A 23,806-nucleotide genomic window follows, 5' to 3' on the forward strand; every position below is an offset into this window, starting at 1 on the left:
TCTAAGGATGCCTGGGTCTGGGACCGCGACTAAACTGAGGCCACCAAACTCGTCTCACATGTGACTTTTTCTCCATGTGAAGCCAAGTGGCTCAGTATGTAAACAGCAGCAGCCCCAACATCCTTTCCATTGGCGTTCTTATCAATCTCCATTTGTTTAACCAGGTAGGGGATCCCAGCGTGAACTCTTCTTCTGACCAGACAGCAGAAAATCGTGACTGCTGAGACATGGCTGGCAAGGAAGCTGCGCAGCAGAGGCACCTTAAGCAGGATACTGACGGTGAAGAATCAGCGTCAGCGCAGCCCGAAGCCTGGAAGATCCGCTCTGAGAAGTCCTGGCTGCACCGGAGCTGCTCCTCTCTGCTCCACAATGACACACAGGCTGGGAAGGCCGGGCAGCTGTTCTCGGGGCTGCTGGCCATGAACGTGGTGTTTCTGGGCTGCGCCTTCATCAGCAGCATGGCTTTCAACAGGGTGGCAATTACCTGGCGCGACGTCGGGATCTTCCTCTCCATCCTCAAGATCCTGTCGCTCTGCTGGATCATTTACTACTTGCTGTGTACCAGCAGGAAGCCCCATGCGGTGCTGTACAGGGACTCCCATGCCGGGCCAGTCTGGGTGCAGGGTAAGTGGTGCACACAACCCCCTTACCTTTGTTCAGTGCCTCGCACTCAGACCACTTTACACACAAGGCACCACTTCACCTACCATCAAAATGCTGCCACCTCTGGCATGGCAACCCAGCATTTCCTACCGGTTAGCGCGCAGGGAATGAGGCGATCTGGCCTGTCTCAAGCTGTAACCTTGGGCAAGTCACTTCATCTCTTCCCCACCCCTTTTCACCTCCATGTCTCAGTTTCCCCATCTGAATGACTAGGGTCATACAACTTCCCTGCCTCACATGGGTGCTGTGAGGCTTCAGGTCCTGGATGATGGTCAACTGCTTTGAGACCCTCTGATGAAAAGACACCAGGGAAGTGCCAGGGCTGTTGTTCTAAGACAGCCCCGGGCCAGGAGCCCAAGGCTCCTGCATGCAGCTGGAGCTCCGGAAGGCATTCAGGACAGCAGAGTGTCACTGTCCACCTTGGAATTTATCCAGGAAACTAACCACATCATCCTTCCCCTTGCAAAGTGAGAACCTGGGGACCTCACAGGTGTCTACACTGCAACTCAACACCTGCAGCTGGCCCACGTCAGCTGCCTGGGCTAGCAGCGCTCAGGCTGTAGATTGCGGTGTAGATGTTCAGGCTCCGGCTGGAACCCAGGGTCTGGGACTCAATGGCCCAACTTGATTATCATGCACATTGTGTAGAGAGTTGTCACTTTGGATGGGCTATCACCAGCAGGAGAGTGAATTTGTGTGGGGGGGTGGAGGGTGAGAAAACCTGGATTTGTGCTGGAAATGGCCCAACTTGATGATCACTTTAGATAAGCTATTACCAGCAGGACAGTGGGGTGGGAGGAGGTATTGTTTCATATTCTCTGTGTGTATATAAAGTCTGCTGCAGTTTCCACGGTATGCATCCGATGAAGTGAGCTGTAGCTCACGAAAGCTCATGCTCAAATAAATTGGTTAGTCTCTAAGGTGCCACAAGTACTCCTTTTCTTTTTCCCCATTCACAGGGTCTATGCTGCAATTTTATAGCCTCGCTGCCTGAACCCGAATCAGCTGCAGGTATTTCATTGCAGCGTAGACCTACCTTTAGTGATCACAAAGGGGACAGACACCATTACCTCTAACAGCATTTTTTGCAGCAGAGGACTGTCCTCCCCTTCATGCCATGCTGGTGCACTGGCTCATACAGATTCAAAAGGAAGATTTCTGCTTAGTGAATCCCCTTCTTGCAGCACCGGGGTTTTCCTCGTGGAGCTCCCAGCCAAGTCCTGACCAGGCCCAGCCCGCTTTAGCTTATAAAATGACACCTCCAAATTGCTCTGTCCTTAGTTTATTGGGACATTTTAATTAGTGCACAAGCTCGGGAATAAAATGAAGCACTAAGGGCCAGATTTTCAAAGGGTATTTAGGCACTTACAGATGCAGTTAGGTGCCTAGGGGGATCCTTAGAAGCCCGTACCTGAGTTCGGCACCTACCTCCCCTTGATTTCAATGGGAGTTAAGCATGTTAGGTTGAAATCAGTGGGAGCAAGGGGCCAAGCTAGAGCTGGGAGACAGTTTTTGGCCAAATAATTTAGTTGATTTGCCAAAAGATGCGGTTTGGGGGTTGGCTGAAGCTATTCGCAAAATTGAGTCAAATTTGGCACGTAGTTCTGGAAGGAAAACACCGTCCAGATGTTGTGTTGCAACGTGAACTTGAAACAAAAACATTAAAAAAAATTTTTTTTGGTTCACCCACCAAACTGAAAACTTAGTTCTTCACTCAGCTCTCCACCAGTGCTGCTGAGAAGCCCAGTAGGGGCATCCTTAAACACCTAAACAGCTTTGAAAATTTGACCCTCAAAGCTTTACTGAGCAATATCCAGCGCAGCTAGATTTCTACACAGAAATCCTCACTCCCAGTGACCTAGTCTCTACTGCTCAGGGCCGGCGCCAGCGTTTTTGCCGCTGAACCTGGAGGCGGAGTGATGGTGCGGCCACCGTATTGCCGCCGGCGACAGAAGAAGAGTCGAATTCCCGCCACCATCGTGGGTGGGTTGCCGCCCCGCCCCACCCCACACACGTGTAGTCCAGGCAAATGGCATGCACTGTTCAAGTAACTTCATTAAAGACTGAGCCAGTATTGCCAAACCCAAATGTTCAAAAATCGGAATTCAGAGTTCCCCACCCCCCAAACAATCACGGGATTTTCAAATTTTCCCAAATTTCAGGGCACCTGGATCCAGGATTTGAATTCAAGCCCACCCCCGAAGTCCCAAAACTAGAACTCTCCCAGTCCCCCCAAGCACAGGAAGCATGAAAGCAGATGTGGTGATGGTTACTAAACCTGTACCAGTTTCAGCTTACTCCATGTATGGACCCTTGCTCATTTGGTTCGCTAATGGTTTTGCTGTTTGGACAGGGTCTCTAGTGCTGTTTGGAATCTGTGCCATCTTCCTGCATGTGTTCAGGATTGGATATGACATCAGTCTCATACATTGCAAATCCCAACTGGAAATCCTGTTCCTGTGCATAGAAATCATCTTTGTTTGCATTCAGGTATGGAACGTCATCTTCTCTGGAATCCAGTCACTCTGCCGTATAGCTGGGAGGCAGGGAAGGGAGGGAGAGATCAGAGGTAGGGGTTTCTTGTTAAAGGTATTTTTAGTATCAGTTATTGTTTTAAATACCAAACCACATACAGGGCCAATACATGTGGCACAAATAGTACTCAAAGACATAAAAGTAAAATGAAATCATTACTGTGATAAAAACAATAAATCTCTCATGGAATTTAGCAGAAATTCCCCTACTTCCTTCTGCAAAGTCAGTAAAGAGACAGAGATAAGTGAAAATCTGGTATATTGCCCCTCAACAGCTCAGACAGTTGTTTCTGTACCGATGTCCCCCAGGAAGCTTTTCCATTTGAAATCACGATTTCTCTCTGTTAGCAATGGCCAAACCCCAATGGCAAAATCAATTTCCCATTTAAATGATTTAGACGTGCTTTGCAACCAGAAGTTCTGTAAACTATGACATTTCTCTGACCTAAACCATATATGCAAATTCCCCAGATTCTTTGAGAAGCAAACTCCTGTGCCTAGCAGAGCAAAAGGAAATATAGTTTCAAGTCTCTCTTTTAGGATTAGATTCATACATACATGCGCCCTCACATTCACACATGTATACAGTTACACGTTAGCCAGACCTATGGTACATCTATGCTGCATGCTTCCTTTGGCGGCATGTTACATACCTGCGTATCCCCCCTAGCATGGGTCTAAGTAGCAGGGTAGACTGTGAGGCACGGCTTAGGCACGTAAAGACACCCCTGAAGGGTGCGGAGACATATGTGAGTACAAACCCTACACTTTCTCTACTCTGCCTCCCTGTTTACACTGCAATTTTTAGCAGTGGAGTGTCTGCTGCCTCCCTACTGCTGGAGTCTTTTCCCGCTGCAGGGAAAGACTCTGGCAGCAGGGAAAGGCTCCGGCCAGGGGGTTTTCAAGTTGCTTCCCCCGCACCAGAGCCTTTCCTCCCACCAGTGAAAGGCTTTGGCAGCAGGGAGCTGCTGAAGCCTTCTTCCACTGCCTTCCCACTGCCAGAGGCTTTCACTGATGCATGTTGTTACACACTACTACAGGGTGGCCACATCCCTGCTTTTCACTGTGCTTGTAGCTACACGTACACCACATGCCGCCAGCACTGGTGTGTAGTGTAGATGTAGCCAGATATGTTCCCCACACACACACACATATTAATAGGTATTCTGCACGTGGTATTACTACTGCGTATGTTATATTAAATATGAATGTGGGACAGTTCTGCTCACTAACTCGTATTCGGCTCACTTCTGTCCTGCTATCTATCCATCTATCCCATAATACTCCACAAATCTAAACGTCGCTTTTGGCATTAGCAAATAGGGAACCTGTCAAGGACAAGATACACGAATGGTGTGTCCTAGTACAGGCTGTATTGTGACTTCACGGCCCCTCCTAGCATCTGGAATGTGGGATCCAAAACAAAAGATAAGGCAGGAAGAAGTTAATACAGAACAACAAGGTGAAAAGCTAATTGGTGGATTTTAGTCTTGGGTGATGTATAAAGTGATTTTAGTTTGTAAACCACCAGACTATAAATATGGCCAATTTAAATGCCTACTTCAGAGCATCCCTTCTGTGTAAGATGAACTGCAGGCTGCCAGAGAGCCGCTTCCTGGAGAGAGCAGAGCAGTAGGTATTAAATGGCTAAGCTTGGTTATTTGGTTTCTTGAATATTATTTCCAACATCAAACCACGAGTGTAGTTAAACAGCTGACTGCACTTTAGACAGTACGTTTGCCCACATGCAGATGCTGCAAAATGGATGTCTTTGCACACATAAGCTCAAGCACTCCTGCACCCATTCACACACAGAGTCACAAGCATTCCCACTCAGATGCTTGCATTTGCACAGGCTCCCGCTCCCGCACATCTTTGCACACACGCCTGATGCCAGGTTTACAATAGGTTCATTTGATTGTTTCTGTTGCTTTCAGACATACCTTTTATGGAGTCACTGTAAGGACTGTACCCAAGTGCAGCACAACCTCACCAGGTAGGACGAGAGAAGGAGGGGCCTTGTTTAATAGCCCTTCATGCTACTTTGAACACTCTCATACCAGGCCTTTCTGACTCCACTTTCCCTTCCTCAGCAGCCCACCCATGAGCGTCTTATAATCTGCATTTCAGCTTTAAAGATCTTTGTTTCTTAAAACTGAAGGATTTTATATTTAAAAGCAAGGCAGATCAATTTGTCCCTCTTCCAAATGGGCCTCGGTTGGGCTTTGCCCTCTGAGCCATCTTCTTGTTTGGTCTGTGTGGCATCAGCCAGTTTGATTTCCTAATCCCATCTCCAGTCCACCTGAATTTCCCCAGGGGAGGATAATGACCTAGTCAGCATGAATAGGAGGTTGTAGATTACATTGGAGAAGCGCAATCCTTGCAGATAGAAGTATACAACTGCAGCACACACATTAGAGCTGACATCCATGCCAGTGCTGGTGGCCAGCAGGATTACTGCCAATTCCACCGAGCAGGAAAATTCATCGTTAAAGGATGAGAGATTTCACAAACCAACCCCCAACCTCAAGAATCTTTCTACTGCACGTGCTTGCTGAGGCACTAGGTTTTGACTTGACCTCGCCCATTTTCATTACGTCTACATGGGTTAGCTAGCTTTCTTCTCGCCATCACATGTTCCTGTGACAGCTGCAAGCCCCAATGGGCACAGTTCGCCACTGGTTTAAGAGTTCAGTTGTAAGTCTAGTGCACGTGAGAACCTGTGCCAATTACTGCAAGTGGGAATGGCTATGACTGTGCAGGAATGGGTGTGCTTATGTGTACAAATACGAATGTGCATGCACGAGTGTATGCGTAAGCACAGGTGTGGGTGGGTGTGCCCATGTGAGTCCAGGTGGTACCATACAGGATGGAGAATGTGTGTGCACGCCATAAAGCAAGGAGGAGCTAAGGGCAAAAGACCATAAGAGACGCTCTCAGGTGACACATTGTAAAAGTGCTCTTCCCCTTTTACAGATGTGGGCTGATGCTGACCATGGCCACAGATCTCCTGCTCTGGCTGTTAGCGGTGACCAACGACTCTATTCACAGGGAAATTGAATCTGCACTCAAAGGTCTTGTGTAGAATTTTCCAGATATGGCTCACTCTTCACTGCTTCTTAATAGGGTGACCAGATGTCCCGTTTTTATAGGGACAGTCCCGTTTTTTTGCAACTTTTTCTTATATAGGCGCCTATTGCCCCCCACCCCTTGTCCCGTTTTTTCACAGTTGTTGTCTGGTCACCCTACATCTTAATAGCAACAGGTAGGTAGGTAGGATGGAGAATCCATGAGGTCAGCACTAGCCCTTGGCCCCAGCCATTCAGTTTTCTGGATCATCTCCACTGGGATGCGTCTTCACTAAAGCACAAGGAGTTGGTGTCTGTTTTTCCGGGAAAAGAGGAAGTTTTGCTTAGCTATAGGTTGAAGTCGCCCATAGAGATCTCGATTTTTTTGAATGATTTGTACTGCAGTTTGAGGGTCATTTGGAACATGATGATTTGCCTGGAAAGCTATTTAGCCACTAAAATTTGGAGATAAAGAGATCTCCTGGGAGAACATCTAGCTAGGGAAGGAAAGAGAATACATGTTACACACAGGGCAAGGTCTACATGTAGTCATGGTCGGGACTGGGTCCGGTCTCTCCTTCCTGAGAGAGAGAGAGAGAGAGAGAGAGATCCCCATCAGCTCCCTACGTAACTAATTCATCATGACACAGCAGAAACCTCAAATCCTCAGGTCGATGTTGTAGACCTTTACCAGGGGGTCTTAACCTCCCAGATGCATGTGAAGAGAGTTTAGTGGATTGAGCAGGGAGATAGGAACCAGAAAAGCCTTAGCACTGATCCTGGCTTTGCCACTGGCATGCTGTGCGGCCTTGGATAGGTGACTTCACCTGTCTGTGTCTTATACAAACGGAGAACCTAATATTACCCCTCTTCCAGGGTGGACTGGGAGGTCTGATTAGTTGAGCATGGGAAGGGCAAAGTGTTATTATACTAAACACCTCCCGCCCCAGTCTTAAAGGCTCACTTGGCTTCATGCAGATCGTTAGGCTTTCTGGGGCAGGCAGATATGTAGGAACTCACTGCAGGTAGCCAGGAAATAGACAAAAAAACTTCCCAGGCTACTCGTGCCTCCCAAATGACCCCCTTCCTCTTCCCTCACTCCAGGCAACAAGACCAGCTCATGCATGTGTCCAAACACAACAGCCTGCCGCATCTTCCAGAAGGGCTACATCTTGCTGTACCCCTTCAACATGGAATACTGCCTCATCGGCAGCTCCATGCTGTTCGTCATGTGGAAGAACGTGGGTAGGCACATCCCTCCCCAACAGGCCATTCATGCCAAGCCCAAGTTCAAGCTCCGTGGCATCTTTTACGGGCTCGTGCTGGGCATATCTGCATTGTTGCTTGGGATCTGCATCTTCCTGATCTACCAAATCCAGGCTACCAGCTCAGCGCCTAGCCAGGAGACCTTTGTGATGTATTATTCCTACCATGTCATGCTTCTACCAACAATGACTGTGAGTGCCTTGGCTGGGACGGTCATCCATCGCTTGGAAGAGCGTGAGCTAGATACTCTGAAAAACCCAACCCGAAGCTTGGATGTAATCCTGCTTATGGGAGCAGCCCTAGGCCAGATTCTCATTTCTTACTTCTCCATTGTTGCCATTGTGGCCACCAACCCCGGAGACCTGCTGAACAGACTCACCCTGACCTACGCGGTCAGCCTCATCATTCAGCACATCACGCAGAACATCTTCATTATTGAGGGGATTCACCGGCAGCCTTTGGTGGAGGATCCTGGTGCCAACCTGGCTGGGCCCCACACACAGCACTCAGGTCCATCCAGTGAAGAGACGGCCATGTCACACACCATCCAGGAGCCCATGCCGCCCCCTGGCAATGAAGAGACGGAGGCAAAAGAAGGCGAGAAGCGTGAAGGCTGTGACCCAAGAAGAGTTTACCCACTAGAGATACGAGAGGAGATCAGGAGGGTTTCGCATGCCAACAGCCATACCTATGGCCACCTGAACTGGAAGAGAAAAGCCCTAAAGGAGATCTCAATCTTCCTGGTCTTGTGCAACATCATAGTGAGTATCCCTCTGGAATGAGAATGAGTATATCAGTATATAATGAGTATACTTGGTTCTACATTTTCTCTCTCTCACACACACACCTGTCCACCCCTACCTTCTCTTTCCTTTGAACCATCCATCCTTCCTTCATCTACATTTCCTAGGCCTGCTAGTAAACTCTTACACACCAGGACTGAGGCTCGTGCTACCATGCAGACAAGGTTTCCTGTTAGCCTCTCACTTCCTTAACCCTTTTTAAAGTGAATGACTCCAGCATGGCTAGATTTTCTGTACTGGTTCGGGGGGGAGGGGGGAAGATTTTCACAAAACGTAGGCAGCTAAAAACCCCTCAGATGCCCTGATTTTAGCTATATTAGACATTATTAGACACATTTGGTGTTGAATAAAAAGTGCCTAACGAGGAAAGTGGGAAGCACAGCGGATAGTAGTGGGTCCTTGTCATCAAGAGTCTCCAGAATTAGGACCTGTCTGCAATGACATCTGTGCCCACACAGCCAGATACAACACATTCCTATTGAACGGAGCAGGCAGGACCTTAACCACATCCTTGAACTGTGATTAAAACTTTGGACAGAGCTATAACATTGGCTTGAGGATGCGATTAAAACTTGGGTAGTTCCCGTCTGTCCTGGTTACCAGGCTAGCTGTACTGCTGTCCCTTCTCAGAGTGTCTTTGAGTGCACACCCACAGGGGTCAGGCCTTTACCACTCCCCAAGTGGAATTCTGCAGTCCGCCCACACTTAGACCAGGACCTGGGATACATCCCCCGGTACCAACTGTGACTGATTCTGCAGTGGGCTGACCCGGGCAAGCGTGGCTCATTGGGAGCCTGTGGCAGTGTGCGTTTGCAGGGAGACAGAAGCAGCTTCTTCAAAACAAAGCGTGATTTATTCTGCCCCCTAAGGTACACAGTGCTAACAGAAGTAGATTTAAAGATCTACTTGCATAGTCCTTTACCCAACTTCCACCTCTCCAGCCAAAGCTCCGACAGGTCTGGCTGATTCCCCATCTCGGAGTTGGGAGAAACTGCTCATTGCTTCCAGCCTGCTTCCTCTGCCTCTGAGTGAGTCCTCTCAGCTTTTTCAGTGATACATCCTAGCCAGCTTTTCTCAACTCATCCCCTTGCAAAAATCCCCCCTTTTCTGCAATGGGCACCTTTTTAACAGGCCTTTGGATGCCAGACTTAGCCTTGGGAAGAGTAAAACATCCTAGCCTGGATGAAGTCAGCAAGGTAACTTCTGCTGCCAGCTGTTGGCCCGGCCTTTGTTATCTTAACTCCGTTGAAGCTGGGGACCTGAGAGGCCGTCAGTGTTTTACCCGGCCTGCTCAGTTCTATAACTCCCCCTTCACAGCCACCTATGAGTTCGCTTTATGCATGCAGTCAGGCCACAATACAACAGGGAAACCGAGTCATGCAAAATAGTCATAAAAACGCTACATTTTCCAAGTTCCTCATGCCAGATACATGAGAAAAGCTGAACCAGGCTATGGGGGCAACTGTGTTGTTACTAGGTCTCCAGGCGGGGTTATATTAGAGACATGGTTTTACTTGGCAGAGACTGCAGTAGTGTAAGGACAGGAAACATCCCTCTGAGATGTCTTCTGTTAGGGAGATGACTTGCTCCATTAATCAGAGATACACCAGTGACTGCCTCAACCAGTCCTGCGTCCATTAGGCTTTTGAGCCTACCCAGTGCCATGGACTATGCTGAATATATATATCGGACAGTGATTCTCAACCAGGGGTACACGTACCCCTGGGGGTATACAGTGGTCTTCCATGGGGTACATCAACTCAGCTAGATATTTGCCAGGTTCTACAACAGGCTACATAAAAAGCATTAGCGAAGTCCATACAAACTAACATTTCAGACAATGACTTGTTTATACTGCTCTACATACTATACACTGAAATGTAAGTACAATATTTATATTCCAATTGATTTTAGAATTGTATGGGAGCAATGAGAAAGACAGCAATTTGTCGGAATAGCGGGGCTGTGACACTTTTGTATTTTTATGTCTGATTTTGTAAGCAAACCGTCTTTAAATGAGGTGAGACTTGGGGGGACACAAGACAAATCAGACTCCTGAAAGGGGAACAGTAGTCCGGGAAGGTTGAGAGCCACTGATATAGGACACCCTAACCTCTTCTGACCTCTGCTCTTTATAACCACCCTTCTAGCTGTGGATCATGCCCGCATTCGGGATGCACCCCACCTTCGAGAACGGACTGGAGAAGTCGTTTTATGGTTACTCCACCTGGTTTGCCATTGTGAACTTCGGCCTGCCCATGGGCGTGTTCTACAGAATGCACTCTGTCGGGGGGCTCCTGGAGGTTTATGTGTCATCCTGAACCAGGTCCAACCCTCCCTCGTCCAGTGGGGGAGGGAGAAATGGAGCTGAAACAACAGCAGTAGCCATATGGGGGAGACCTGGGAACAAAGGCACAGATACTGCCAGCTCACTTTCATTTTGACTCCTCTGAGCCCTATTTCTTGCAGAGTTTCAGCTGAAAGGGAAGTTGTTTTGTGTTTTGAACATGCTGGTGTCAACTTTCTCCATAGAAAAACAAAACAATCTAGACCGGGCTGTAAAATACCTTACTGCTCAGCGGAAACAAGCTAGTGCCAGAATAATAGGTATAATAGGTATAGGTATAATAGGTATAATGGGACTTTAACCAGCTCCACCTTCAACCCTCTGAACATAAGAGCAGCATCATGATGCACAGACTGAAATGCACTCCGCAGAACCTCTGAAATCAAGGGCAGGAACCCTATCAGCAATCTGAGGAAGAGGCCACAGAAATACCTGAAGTACATGCCCCATGGTCAAGCAAAAACGAATAAAAATGCCCACTTTTCACATGGATGCATGGAAGTATAAGGTTTGTATGAACACCTACGGAGCACAGTGTAGTAGTTAGAGCAGATCCAGGTTCTGCTCCTGATTCTGACACTAACTCTATATGTAACCTTGGGCCAGATGCTCAAAGATATTTAGTTCTTTAAGGACTTGTCTACACTTGAAATACTGCAGTGGCGCAGCTGCATCTGTGCTGATGTAGTGCTTCAGTGTAGATGCTACCTGTGCTGGCAGGAAGGGATTCCCCATTGGCATAGGTAATCCACTTCCCTGAGAGGCAGTAGCAAAGTTGACAGAATTCTCCTGCCAGCCTACAGCTGCCTACACCAGGGGTTAGGTCGATTTAACTTTGCCACTCAGGGGGGTGGATTTTTCACACCCTTGAGCGATGTAGCTGGGTCGAACCTAACTTTGTAGTGTAGACCTGGCCTTACTCCCATTGAATTCAATGAGACTTGGGGCTGGTCTACACAGAAAACATACAGCGGCATAGCTACATCTCTTGGGGGCGTGGATTTTTCGTTACGCCGACTTACCCCCGGTGTAGGCCGCGTTAGGCGGACGGAAGAATTCTTCCATTGCCCTAGCCCCCACCTCTCAGGGAGGCGGATTAATTACCGCGACTGGGGAACCCCTCCCGTCGCTGTAGGAGCGTCTACCCAGCACAGCTGGAGCACCAAAGCTGTGCTGTTGTAGTGTTTTAAGTGTAGACACGGCCTAAGGCGCCTGAATACTCTGGAGGATCTGGGCCTCTGGGATCAGTTTTCAGAAGTACTGAGCACCCACAGCTCTAACTGAAGTCAAAGGGAGCTATGGGCACTCAGCATCTCTGGAAATCAGGCCATGAACAGCTCTGTGCCTCTATGTCCCCATCTGTAGAATGGGAATGAAACCACTTACCCCGTTGAAGTGGGCTCAGTGAACGTTCTGACAGGCATTTCGAGCGCCGCTGGTGGAAAGCGCTAGAGAAGCATTATCGTTACCACTTAGCTTAAACTTGACATTCCTCATTCCTGCTTTTTACTGAGTGTATTTCTTGTTCTTTCATGAAATGGAATCGGCTCATCCTTTTGCGCTAGTGAAGGTCACACCATTGCATGCCGTTTTGAAAGCCTAGCTAGGGGCAGTTCCCTGGCCTGTGTTATGCAGGAGGTCAGACTAGATGATCACAACGGTCCCTTCTGGCCTTGGAATCTATGAAAGCCCTAAAATAAACTACTAATAATGCTACTGTCACCCCCACCCCCCTTCGTGCTTTCCACAGTCTGTACAGGAGGTAACAATGTGCGTTAACTTGTGTGCAAATCAAGGAGTAAAAATACACAGCACCATGTTTGATGAGAAACACATCAGGTGTTTGATTAACCAAAGGCACTTAGGTGGGGAACTGGGATGCACAGAGGCTAGTGGTTGGCCTCGTGATCGAGGGCCTCAAGCACTGAGCTCAGTGAATAGAAATAAAGACAATTTGAACAGCCATGTTTTGCTGGTGCAGTCTTTGTTTTACCTTTTGCTCACAGAGCCTGATCTAAAGCCCACTGAAGTCATCGGAAAGACCCACCCCCATTCGTTGCAACAGGCTTTGGATCCAGGCCTTCCCAAGTACAAAGATTATATAAAGATTTAAGGGCAGGTCCCAATTTTACAATCAATCCATCTTTCTTGCTATCAAAATCCTTCATGTCACTTAACCAAGGTTGATGGATTAAAGTGCAAATACCACTACCTTCACTGCTCCCATTCTACATAAATCAGTCTAAAGAAGGGTTTGGCTAGTGTGACGGGGCAAGGCCAGATGGCTATGGAAAAGTAGTGGGAGATAGATCTATTAGCTCCAGGCTAAACAAATCCCTAAGACCAGGATAAGTGAAACGGCAGCTGCTCCAGGTCAATTAAGACACCTGGGGCCAATTAAGAACTTTCCAGAAGGCAGGGAGAAGGCTAGGTTGATTGGGACATCTGAAGCCAATCAGGGGCTGGCTGAAACTAGTTAAAAGCCTCCCAGCCAGTCAGGTGGGTGTGTGTGTCAGGAGCTGTGGGAGGAAATTGTGCTGGTGGAGAGGCTGAGTAGTACGCACCATATCAGGCACAAGGAAGGAGGCCCTGAGGTAAGGGTGAAGTGGAGCTTGAGGAAGTGAGGACTGCTGTGGGGGAAGTAGCCCAGGGAATTGTACATGTCATGTTTCTAAAAGGTCAGCTACCATAGCTGATACTATTAGGGTCCCTGGGCTGGAGCCCAGAGTAGAGGGTGGGCCCAGGCTCCCCCCACCTTTGCCCCCTGATTAATCACTGAGACGGGGAGACAACAGAGACTGTGCAAGGAAGGATAACTTTTCCTCACCTCCCTCGCTGGCTTATGATGAAAATGGCTCAGTAGACTGTGACACTTGTCTCTAGAGAGAGAAGGGTTACGTGGAGGGTCACAGTGAGCCTCTGAGGCTAGTGAAATCCACCAGGAAACGCGGGACCTGCGGAGGCAAGGTCAGAGCTTTGTCACACTAGGTTCAGAGCTTGGGTTCTCAGAGTTGCAGCCTTGTATAAAAACAAACTCCCTACAAGCCACCATCAGGGGCAGAGAGAGCTAATGGTGCTCGGAAATGCCTCTCCAAAGAACCCCTAACACTGGCATCCCAGTGGGTACCGATCACAATTACGGCAGCTAGTCTGGAAGTTACAAGTGAGACAGGTCAAGTGAGCACGGACTTTGCCTCAAATACTTTTACTAAACCTTATGTCAACAAGAAATGGCAGGAGAAATTACAACTGAATAAACTAGGCACCAATAAAGTTAATTATTACTTCCATTTCAGTTTGTACCAGGAATCTCACCCAAGAAACACAGCAGAGGTCTCTTCCTTTCAAATGAAAACAAGCTCTCAAACCTTCTCCCTTGTTTGCAAAAGATACTGGAGCCACCGAATGATGTGTGTGACTGGGGAAGAAGACAATTACTTTGGCTCTGCTACATCAGCTCAAACCCAAGGGCACGATTGAGTTGACAGGGCCTAGCTGAACAGGGAGTTCTGGAGGCCTAACGCTGAGATGCAAATATGGGCACTTTGCGGGCATGTCTACACAGCAAAAATACACCCGTGGCAGTGAGTCTCTGAATCCAGGCCTACAGACTCAGGCTCGGGGGGGTCACACTATGTTGTATAGATGTTCCTGCTCAGGTTGGAGCTTGGGCTCTAAGACACAACCCCCTCAGAGCCCAAGTGGAAACTTCTGAGTGGCTATTTTTAGTGTCATAGCGCAAGCCCCGCAAGCCAAGTCTGTAGACCCAGTTCTGAGGGCCGTTGCCGCGGGGGAGTTAGCAGCACAGATATACCCTGTATGTACAATGAACGTTTACACACAGCACGAGAGGGAAACTGGGATGTGGTCTTAGTGGGAGATTTTTATATACACAGAGAACATGAAACAATGGGAGTTACCATACACACTGTAACGAGAGTGACCAGGAAAGGTGAGCTATTACCAACAGGAGAGCGGGGAGGGGACCTTTTGTAGTGATAATCAAGGCCGACTGGAAACGGCCCACTTTGATTATCAATACAAAAGGTCCTTCCCCCCACCCCATTCTCCTGCTGGTAATAGCTCACCTTACCTGATCACTCTCGTTACAGTGTGTATGGTAACTCCCATGGTTTCATGTTCTCTGTGTATATAAAATCTCCCCACTATATTTTCCACTGTATGCATCCGATGAAGTGAGCTGTAGCTCACGAAAGCTCATGCTCTAATAAATTTGTTAGTCTCTAAGGTGCCACAAGTACTCCTTTTTTTTTTTAACCTATGAAGTATCACTGACCAGTGATAAAGAGGCCAATAACCAATCAGCTCTGGAACATAGCAACTGCCATACTAGATTGGACTAATGGTCCAGCTACACCAGTATCCTGCATCTGACAGAGGCAAGCATCAACTGCTTCAGAAGGTACAAGAAACCCCCTAATGGACAATGCTAGAATACCCCGCCCAGAGGGGAGGTTTCTCTCTAACCATAGGTAGTTTGTTAAGCCCTGAGGCACAGAATTTATATCCCCCAAATTAGCTAGGACAACAAAAATCAAAACTCTAGGTGGAAAGGATCCGGGGGTTTATAGTGGATCACAAATTGAATGAGTCAACACTGTGATGCAGTTGTGAAAAAGGCTAATATCATTCTGGGATGTATTAAAAGGAGTGTCGTATGTAAGACACGGGATATAACTGTCCCGATCTACTCAGCACTGACGAGGCCTCTGCTGAAGTACTGGGTCCAGTTCCAGGTCCCACATTTTAAGAAACAGGTGGACACATTGGAGAGAATCCAGTGGAGAGCTACAACAATGATACAAGTTTTAGAAAACCTGACCTATGAAGAACGGTTAAAAAAACTGGGCATTTTTAGTCCTGAGAAAAGAAAACTGAGAGGAGACCTGATAAGTCTTCAAATATGTACAGGGCTGTTACAAAGAGAACAGTGATCAATTGATCTCCATGTCTACTGAAAGTAGGTCAAGAAGAATTAATCTGCAGCAAAGGAGATTTCGGTTAAACGTTAGAGGGAAAAAATCTAAATATAAGGATAGTTAAGATCTGGAACAGGCTTCCAAGGGAGGTTGTGGAATCCCCAACACTGGAGGTTTTTAAGAATAGGTTGAACAAACACCTGTCAGGGTTGGTCTAGGTTTACTGGATCCTGGCTCAGTACAGGGGGCTGGACTTGATGACATCTCAAGGTCCCTTCTAGCCCTATATTTCTATAGTTCTATGTACTCATTATTCATATAAGTATCTAATCCTGTGTTGGAATCCTGTGAAGCCCTTGGACTCAGTCATTTTAACAGACCCTATTCACAGCATATCAAAGGCTGGGAATGCACAGGTCAGGTAAGTTTACCAGAGATAACCAGGTGGTAAGCCACCCGTTGCAAAGGAAACCAGGACACCATATCCTCCAGTCACATAAATCACACAGTAGGCCCCCAGAAGTAACATAAACAAGATCATTATCCCCCTCTGGGACAGACAGAGTCAAAGCAGGTGCCATGTTTAAGATAATTTTATATCTCTATAGGTTAGCAAATAGTTTACAGTGCAATTTGATTTCCATGGAACAAAGACTGAACTTGAAACATCAAGGAACATAAAACTGCAGAGGAACTCCCAAAGGAACAGAAGATACACAAAGCAAACTGAAAGGATGGAAGATACCACAAAACCAGTGTGCATGACAGGGGCAGGGGAAAAGCAAGCATCCAGGACACAAGTAGTCCCTTGTCCAGCTGTGACGTGCAGGTGCGGTACAATCAGAGGTCAGCCCATCGCAGGGCTTAATCAATCACATTCTTCAGATGAGAGATATTCCAAGCAAAATAGAGACTTCAATCTGTAAATGTCTTTATACAGATGCGGGGGAGGTGGCAGAAATGACGACAAAATGCATTGGGGGTGAAGAGAAAAAAGGTTCCCTTCATCTATCTCTTGTCCTTCAAGGATATTCCAGGCTATACGCCAGTACCAAACTGGGCTGGGGGTTTTAGTCCAGTTCCAGCACCACAGGAGGGGGACTGCTTTGATACTAGATCAGTGAGCTACCCATACTAAACCAGAAAGAGGGCTACTGCACGGCGGCTGCCCATACCACAGCATGGACCTCCTCATAAGGGGAAGAGCTACAGGGTGGCGGCCCCATAACACATCTGCCCCCTGCATACGGGGGCAGGGAGAATGGTTTACATGGAGTCATCTACAGCAGTGGTTCTAAAACTAGGGATCAAGAATGGCTGTCCTTGGTGGTCTGCAGAACGAAACACTAAGGACTAAGCAGCAGGGGAGTTAGAACTTGGTCCGTGAAAGGATCCCTCTCATCCTGTGGCTCATGTCTGCACCATGAGGACCTTCCAGTGGAACAGAAACATCTCTGACTCACACCCTAATCTACAGAACTGCAACCCTGCACTGCTGCATCAAGCACAACTTCACAATATCTTGTGATTGAGGCAGATGATCTCCCAATATCCCAGCAAACTATAGGTTCCCACACTTACCATGCCTGGCATCCAATACAGTCTAGCTTTTTTTAATCCAGAAGCCATCAAGGCCTCCTGAAGGATCCAACTTCACTCCAGTGGTCACTCCCACCAGTGCCTAGCTGCTTTTCTCCTGCTGCCTTCAACATGCTGCTTAAGACTTCCCTGAGACCTTCCTTCAGCCCCTTGCCCTGAAAAAGCAGTGCACAACTGATCCCTTCCACCATTCCCCACATGCCAGGACAACATGCCCAGCAAGGAAGATGGGTTATAGCTTTTTCCAAGGCTAGACAATGGTGACCCTTCAATCAATTGGAATGGAGGGCGACACAAACTGTTCCTTTCTCCTTGCAAGGAAAAGCCTGTTGATGCCTACAGGTCCAGCCCTTTCCTCCTAGCCTTTGCACTGACCCCCTTAGTCTGAGTAAGCTATTCAAACTGGCTTTAAACATACACTCTGGTCATTTAAAGAGCCCATCTCTAAGGGCACAGCATCATTCCTGGTCTGCAAACCTCCAGGGCAGTGAGTGACAAAGTGGGGAAGAAGGGGAAAGGACAGAGCTCTGGACTCCGCACTGAAGCACTGGCTTACAGCAACCAAAGAAGGGGAAGGAAAGAGGGACTCAAAACACAGACATGAAGTGGATGAACAAATAGATTCCCTTTAGCATTCCCTTTTCATTCAGCTGGTAAATAAAGATCCTCCAGCCCTGCCATGGACAGTGAGGAGAGGCAGCAGCAAGACGACCTGAAACCTGATGGAGTCTTGGAATAAATTCTTTGGAAAAGAACCACAAAAACTATGTATTTCTACAATTAAAAAAAAAAAAAGCACCTCCTGTAGCAGCAGCTTCCCTCGCTGACCCAGTTTAACTCTTTACATTCAGAGTCTTTTAATCAAATGCTGAATCTGACCAGTGGGTGAGGGAGCGGAGGTCATAGCCTCCAGCTGGTCAGGTTCAGGTTTATCTCCAGACCAAAGCCAGGAGTGAGAGAGCTAAGAGCTAAGAACGGTCTGGTTTCTAGTGCAACAACCACAATGGACACTCCCTAGGTATCTTTCACTCAGGGTTCCTGGGGAGGGGTAGGAAGGGAGGTGGGCTAAGGGGCAGGTATCTCTGAGCAGACCCTGATTAAAGCTAAAATGACAGGTAGGTAAATGGAAGTGATTGTCCTTTTGGTCTCTCAGCTGGCTGTGAAATGCACGAATAGCTGTGATGGAGCAGTGCACAGTGAGGTCCTTGTTTCCAGTGTTTCTCTCTTAGCAGAGGTAAGTGCATTCTCTCATCTTAGACTCGCTGAATTTCAAATAGCTTCACGTCTGTGTCATACCAGACGGGGGGATCCACATTTCTGGAAGAGAAAAAGACGGTCACGTCACTTGCCATGAAACAAAACAATGTCGATGGCACTCAAATCTTGCCAGCTGGGATAACAAGAACTGAGACATTTATCGCTTGGCAAAGAGGAGAATCAACAGCTGTGAGCTCCCACAAAGCCAGCACTCCTGGCCCAATGTCCTGTAGTGCCTCCTATGAGCAGAGGCAGGGACAGGAGGAGCTGCAAGACCTCAGGCAGGCAGCACTCCTCCATCATTTCCCTGCAATACCTCCTGCTTGGAGATACAGGCATTGGAGCAGTTTTGCTCTCCCACTACCAGCATGTCTACACTATTCCCTATAGCACCCGCTGCTGGAAAAGGAAAGTCCTAGAGTAGCTGCAAGTTCTCCCAGCACTCTTCACCGACTAAGGGAGGGAGGGTCTAGAGCTGGCTGCTCTACAGACTAGGGATTTGCACCGAAACCTTGCTATTGCTAGGAAAAGACGGGCTTAGAGTGCATCTAGCTGGTTTACCTTAAATAAATAACTCCCCACATGTAGGTTCGGAACCACATGGCAGTGCCCGAGTTAGCCTGGTACTTGCGGATCAGGATGGGGTGAGGAACAGGTAACAGTCCCACTAGAGTTCCATGCTGCAAGAACTTGAGGATTTCAGATTCATCTGTGAGGCCCCTGCAGAGAGAGAGAGAGAGAGAGAGAGAGAGAACGTGAGCATCCAGGACATCGTCAGTTGCCGTTTGTGGAATCTGCTGCAGCAGAAAGTACTGACCCAGGCAAACACATACATGCCATGTTTGGACAGATACACACAGCCCGTGGACTTGACTCCTGAACTGCTCCCACTGAAAAGAGGAGATTATGTAAGTGACGAGATAAACAGTAAGCTTGGGGAGAATCTAGCACCTGGTATCTGCTGGAGTTGTAAATATAGCTGAACACACCGCAAGAGTAAAGAAATAGATGAATTTGAATTAGTGGCCTGATTTCCTGGGCTTTAAGCACGCACTCGAGTCCATCCCTGGTAAAATCCTAGATTATCTCCCAGATGACAGCATATCCTTTAGCCTCTCACAACCAGCCTCCACTCAAAACCCTGCAACCTCCCAGAACACAACAAGCTTACTTATCAATGCAGATCTTCTCCACCTGGGGAACCAGCACTTGTAAGAGCCGCATGATTGTCTGCAGAGGCAGCTTCGATTTCCAAGACAGCACCTGTGGGTGCAAACGCCCCCCAAAGGAGATGAGTGCCTCATGGAGAAGGGTCTGAACAGCTCACAGGTTATGTTAGTGCTTAGCAATTCAAGTATCTCTGCTTACAGTATGTTGAGTATTCAGATTTGGAAGTCCCTGAAGAGGGATGTGTATCTAGTGGGATAAACGGCAAGTCAGTGGGAATCTCTGGAGAAGGATCTGTCCATACTTAGGGTCTCTCTCTAAGGCCTATCACATTAGTACAGAAGCCTGGATATGCACCAATGGACTGACCTAAAGCTCACTCTATGGGAGTCATTCCCCTGGCTTTGGATCAGGCCCCAAATCAGTGGAAATCACTGCAGAGAGATTCATCTGCAGCACTATTCTCAGCACAGCTGGGACATCCCAGCTTCAGAGACAGGAATTCTATCCCAATCCTTCCTCAGGTATTTCCCCTGTCGTGGCTCCTCTCACCCAGTCAGAAGTCGGCGTCCACTGCCCACTCAAGGATGCACTGGACAAACGCCTTCGATCCCGTTTGGGCTGCGATGCCTCCTATTAATAATACAATCAGAGTCAGCATGAGCATGGAATAGTTAGCAGTATCTGTTTTCTGCTGAACACTGTCTCTTCCTCCTGGCCACCCCGGAGAATCACTATGCAAAGCAGCCTGGCCAGGTCCCCAGGGAAAAGGTAACACCACCAGCATTTCATTACCCGCTGTTTGGTCTAATGCACTAGCCTTTAACTTTGAAATGGCCTGGGTTCAAAGAGAGATTAGCCAGGGGTCAAATTGCATGAGGAAGTGGCAAGGTTACAACTCTGGACACAAACCTTGATGTTGCTACTAAGCCCATGAGCAGTGGAATAGTTAATGGAACCTATGTGACGGAGAAAAGTGAGTTTGGGCCTGTGTTTTGCTTCTTTCTGATATGGAAAGAAGGTCCGAGTCATACAGGGATTAAACAAACAAAAGAGAAGCCAAAGCTTTCCAAAGCGACTAGCGATTTATGGGTGTTGCCATTTTTTGGTGCCCAACTTGAGACACCTTAACAGGGCTCAATTTTCTGAGACTGGGTGAGCGGCACTTTGTGAAAAACAAGCCATGCCTCTTTAGGGTGTCTTAAGAGAGAAATCAAAACATAGGCCCTAAAAATCACTAGTCACTTTGGAGAGCCTTGGCCAAAGAGTTTTAAATAGTCTGATTACAAACCTCTTCCTCTCTCAACTACTCTGGTTTTACACCTTCGAGACTAGTGCTGTCATAATCCTCCTAGTTCTGTGGTCACTCAGAGTCTGCCATGTTTTCATAGAAGACTAGACCTGAATATTTCTCATTCAAAAAGCTGGAAAAATACCCCCTTTATAAAATCATTTCAGGCCTTCTTTGTACAGGGTAAAAAGGAGCCCAAATTTCCTTTGTAAGTCACCTTTATATTGTCATTATTAGGGCTTAGCGTCAACACTCCCCATTGAGTTTAATGAAACCAGTTCTCACTTCCTAAGGTCATTGTCTCATCTATACTCGCAGAGGCAGTAAACCAGCTCTGCGTGAGTTCCTGCAGGTCATCTTCACAACCAGAATCACAGAAGTGCCGGTACTTAGGAATGGTTCATTTCTGCTGCTGGGCAGAGGGAATATCACTGATTCTCCACAGGCATGTGACCTTATTCCACAGAACCCTGGCAGATGCAGGCCTTGATTTTGGGGGGACGGATAGCTCAGTGGTTTGAGCATTGGCCTGCTAAACCCAGGGTTGTGAGCTCAATCCTTGAGGGGCCATTTAGGGATCTGAGGCAAAAATTGGGGATTGATCCTGCTTTGAGCAGGGGGTCTAGATGACCTCCTGAGGTCTCTTCCAACCCTGATATGCCATGATTTGTCCTACTCATGCTTAAAGACAGGTACTCACTTAAGTAACCTGGTGACTCAGGGCCAAAACCAGCACCACACCTTATTGGATGAGGGGGTCAGGAAAACAAGTGGGGGGAATCTCAGTTCTCTGGAATTCTATTTATTCTGGTCTATTCAACATCTGAACGATAAGGCAGTTTTGCAATGTTTGCAGTTATAACATCCTTATGGTTCAGCTTCAGTATCCTGTTTCAATTAAGCTTCTAAAAATAAATTCATAAAAATACCTGTTTTAGCAGACCCGCCCTGACCCCCTTCCTCTTTCTCTCTCTCTCTTAGTCCTTCCCCACTTCCTGCCATCGCCTAGCAGCTGGCTGGCTGCTGACATGTTTAGGGTACGTTGGATGGAATTATGCTACAATATGTTAAACAAAGATGCTTTCAAAATGGTTCCCACTGATAAAAGGAGATCATGCAGTAAGCTCAATGGAATGTTTTAACTCAGTGTGGGCAGGAGATTGAACTTCACACTACTGGGCTAAGGGTCTTGGCGGGGGAGGGGGAGTATGGAAACAGCCAGTTTAGAAAAGGGAGATGATTTACGCAAGTGTTCCCTGCTCACTTGTTTAGATGGTCTGAACCAACTAGATCAATGTGGATCCATGGAGACGGGCATGTGCCTAAACTGAAATACCATGTGACTGTACTATTATAACCCTGACCCTTCCTCACCCCACCACTCCCTAGGTTTTGCTGCTCATCTCATCAAGTCTACTGTTTGGCCCCAGTCCTGCCAACACTTAGGTATACAAGTAGTCCTGTTGGATTCATGCACATAGTTACTCGCATGTGTAGGTGTCTGCAAGATTGGGCTCCTTTGCCTCAGTCCTGCCTTTTCAGCCACGTGATCGGACCCCCTAAGCCCATGTATAACTAAAGCCACAGAGAGAGTCATTAGAGGAGATGGAGTCCCTTGCTCAGTGCATTAGACCGCAACAGTGCCTTTGAGCTGCTAAATCTTGTGATCATGGAATCATAGAATATCAGGGTTGGAAGGGACCTCAGGAGGTCATCTAATCCAACCCCCTGCTCAAAGCAGAACCAATCCCCAACTAAATCATCCCAGCCAGGGCTTTGTCAAGCCTGACCTTCAGAATTGATTCCTTGAGGACCAGCTCCATGATTTTTCCAGGGACTGAGGTGAGGCTGACTGGCCCGTAGTTCCCAGGATCCTCCTTCTTCCCTTTTTTAAAGATGGGCACTACATTAACCTTTTTCCAGTCGTCCTTGACTTCCCCCAATTGCCATGAGTTTTCAAAGATAATGTGTGAGTGATGTATGAGTTGTTCAGCTGTAGGCAGCCAGCTGGCAAGGGAAAGGGAATCTGTGGCAGCCCATGTACAAATAAGCAGCAGCCTAGCCTGAGCTCCCCATGATGGTCATTGGACTGGGTCCTATGCAACCATCAAGGTGCCCATGTTGGAAGGTTTCACACACAAGGTTTCCATCTCAAAGTTGCAGGCAGCCAGGGGGATGAGGGGACAAGGGCCATGAATAACCTGTGATCTTAAAGGGAAATCTGTGACAAACTTTCAGACCAAGAAAGCAGTTTACATTTCTCAAGGGAAAAGGGAAGAAACTGGATTTGTTTTAAATGAGAGCTGAGATCAGCCTTGGCAGCTTCACTCTACGCAGAGGTTGCCTATGTTTGAAAGAGCAGCCTGCACATTACAATGCTGAGACAATCCAGGGCTACTGGTCTGTGACTAGGGTTCTTAGGTACTAATACAAATACTAATTTCACTGCAGATGGAATTTTACCTTAACCAGGTTCGCTCTAGGCAGGTTCCAACACATACATACCAAACCAAGCCACTGCCCCCTTCCCACTTCTCTTCTACACTGGGTGAATTTATATAGGTGCGATTGACCAGCCATTCCAAACAAGGCTCGGGGAACCCAGAAAAGAAGCTGGGGAAAGCTCACATATTGTACAAGGGATAGTCTTGCCCTCCAGTTGCCGGAGGTGCAACGTCCATAGGGAAGCAAAACACCATGGTGGATAATGAATAAGAGCACCATGTTTTTCACAAATGCAAAATAACACAAAATAAAATGAAAAACTATTCCAATAACATAAAACAAAAACTCCACTGCAGCGGCTGTGTAGCTCCGGTCCATGGGGCTGGGCCTGGCTCCCTGCTTCAGGTGCTGCAACGTGGCCCTGCC

The 23,806-nt window shown here is 47.6% G+C and overlaps 2 protein-coding genes across 4 annotated transcripts in view; one reads left to right on the forward strand and one right to left on the reverse strand.

Moving 5' to 3' along the window:
* Window positions 1-227: 227 nt before the first annotated feature.
* Window positions 228-10,655, forward strand: OTOP3 (otopetrin 3). The gene is made up of 8 exons (XM_073311394.2): window positions 228-624; window positions 3,017-3,153; window positions 5,135-5,193; window positions 6,174-6,271; window positions 6,427-6,462; window positions 7,370-8,005; window positions 8,126-8,292; window positions 10,485-10,655. Exons 1-8 carry the CDS (start codon window positions 228-230, stop codon window positions 10,653-10,655), a joined length of 1,701 nt encoding a protein of 566 aa, XP_073167495.1.
* A 5,543-nt stretch (window positions 10,656-16,198) lies between these two features.
* The window catches only part of HID1 (HID1 domain containing), a 47,589-nt gene continuing 39,981 nt past the window's right edge, over window positions 16,199-23,806 (reverse strand). For 2 of the 3 annotated variants that reach the window (XM_073310378.2, XM_073310379.2), the window contains exons 16-19: window positions 20,197-20,277; window positions 19,649-19,740; window positions 19,039-19,197; window positions 16,199-18,537 (exon numbers count right to left, since the gene is read on the reverse strand). In XM_073310378.2, coding sequence (XP_073166479.1) covers window positions 18,474-18,537; window positions 19,039-19,197; window positions 19,649-19,740; window positions 20,197-20,277 — 396 coding nt within the window. In that variant the 3' untranslated portion in view covers window positions 16,199-18,473. The other variant, XM_073310381.2, reaches the window with a different exon arrangement.

Source organism: Lepidochelys kempii, chromosome 14 (genome assembly GCF_965140285.1).
Source record: "Lepidochelys kempii isolate rLepKem1 chromosome 14, rLepKem1.hap1, whole genome shotgun sequence".
In the NCBI taxonomy this organism is placed as follows: domain Eukaryota; kingdom Metazoa; phylum Chordata; order Testudines; family Cheloniidae; genus Lepidochelys; species Lepidochelys kempii.

Excerpts from the sequence above, each read along its gene's own strand:
- OTOP3 (XM_073311394.2), top strand. The coding sequence starts at position 228 with ATGGCTGGCAAGGAAGCTGCGCAGCAGAGGCACCTTAAGCAGGATACT. Across the intron at positions 625-3,016 it reads CGGGCCAGTCTGGGTGCAGG|GGTCTCTAGTGCTGTTTGGA; the intron begins GTAAGTGGTGCA and ends CTGTTTGGACAG. Across the intron at positions 8,006-8,125 it reads GCCTTTGGTGGAGGATCCTG|AAGGCGAGAAGCGTGAAGGC; the intron begins GTGCCAACCTGG and ends CGGAGGCAAAAG.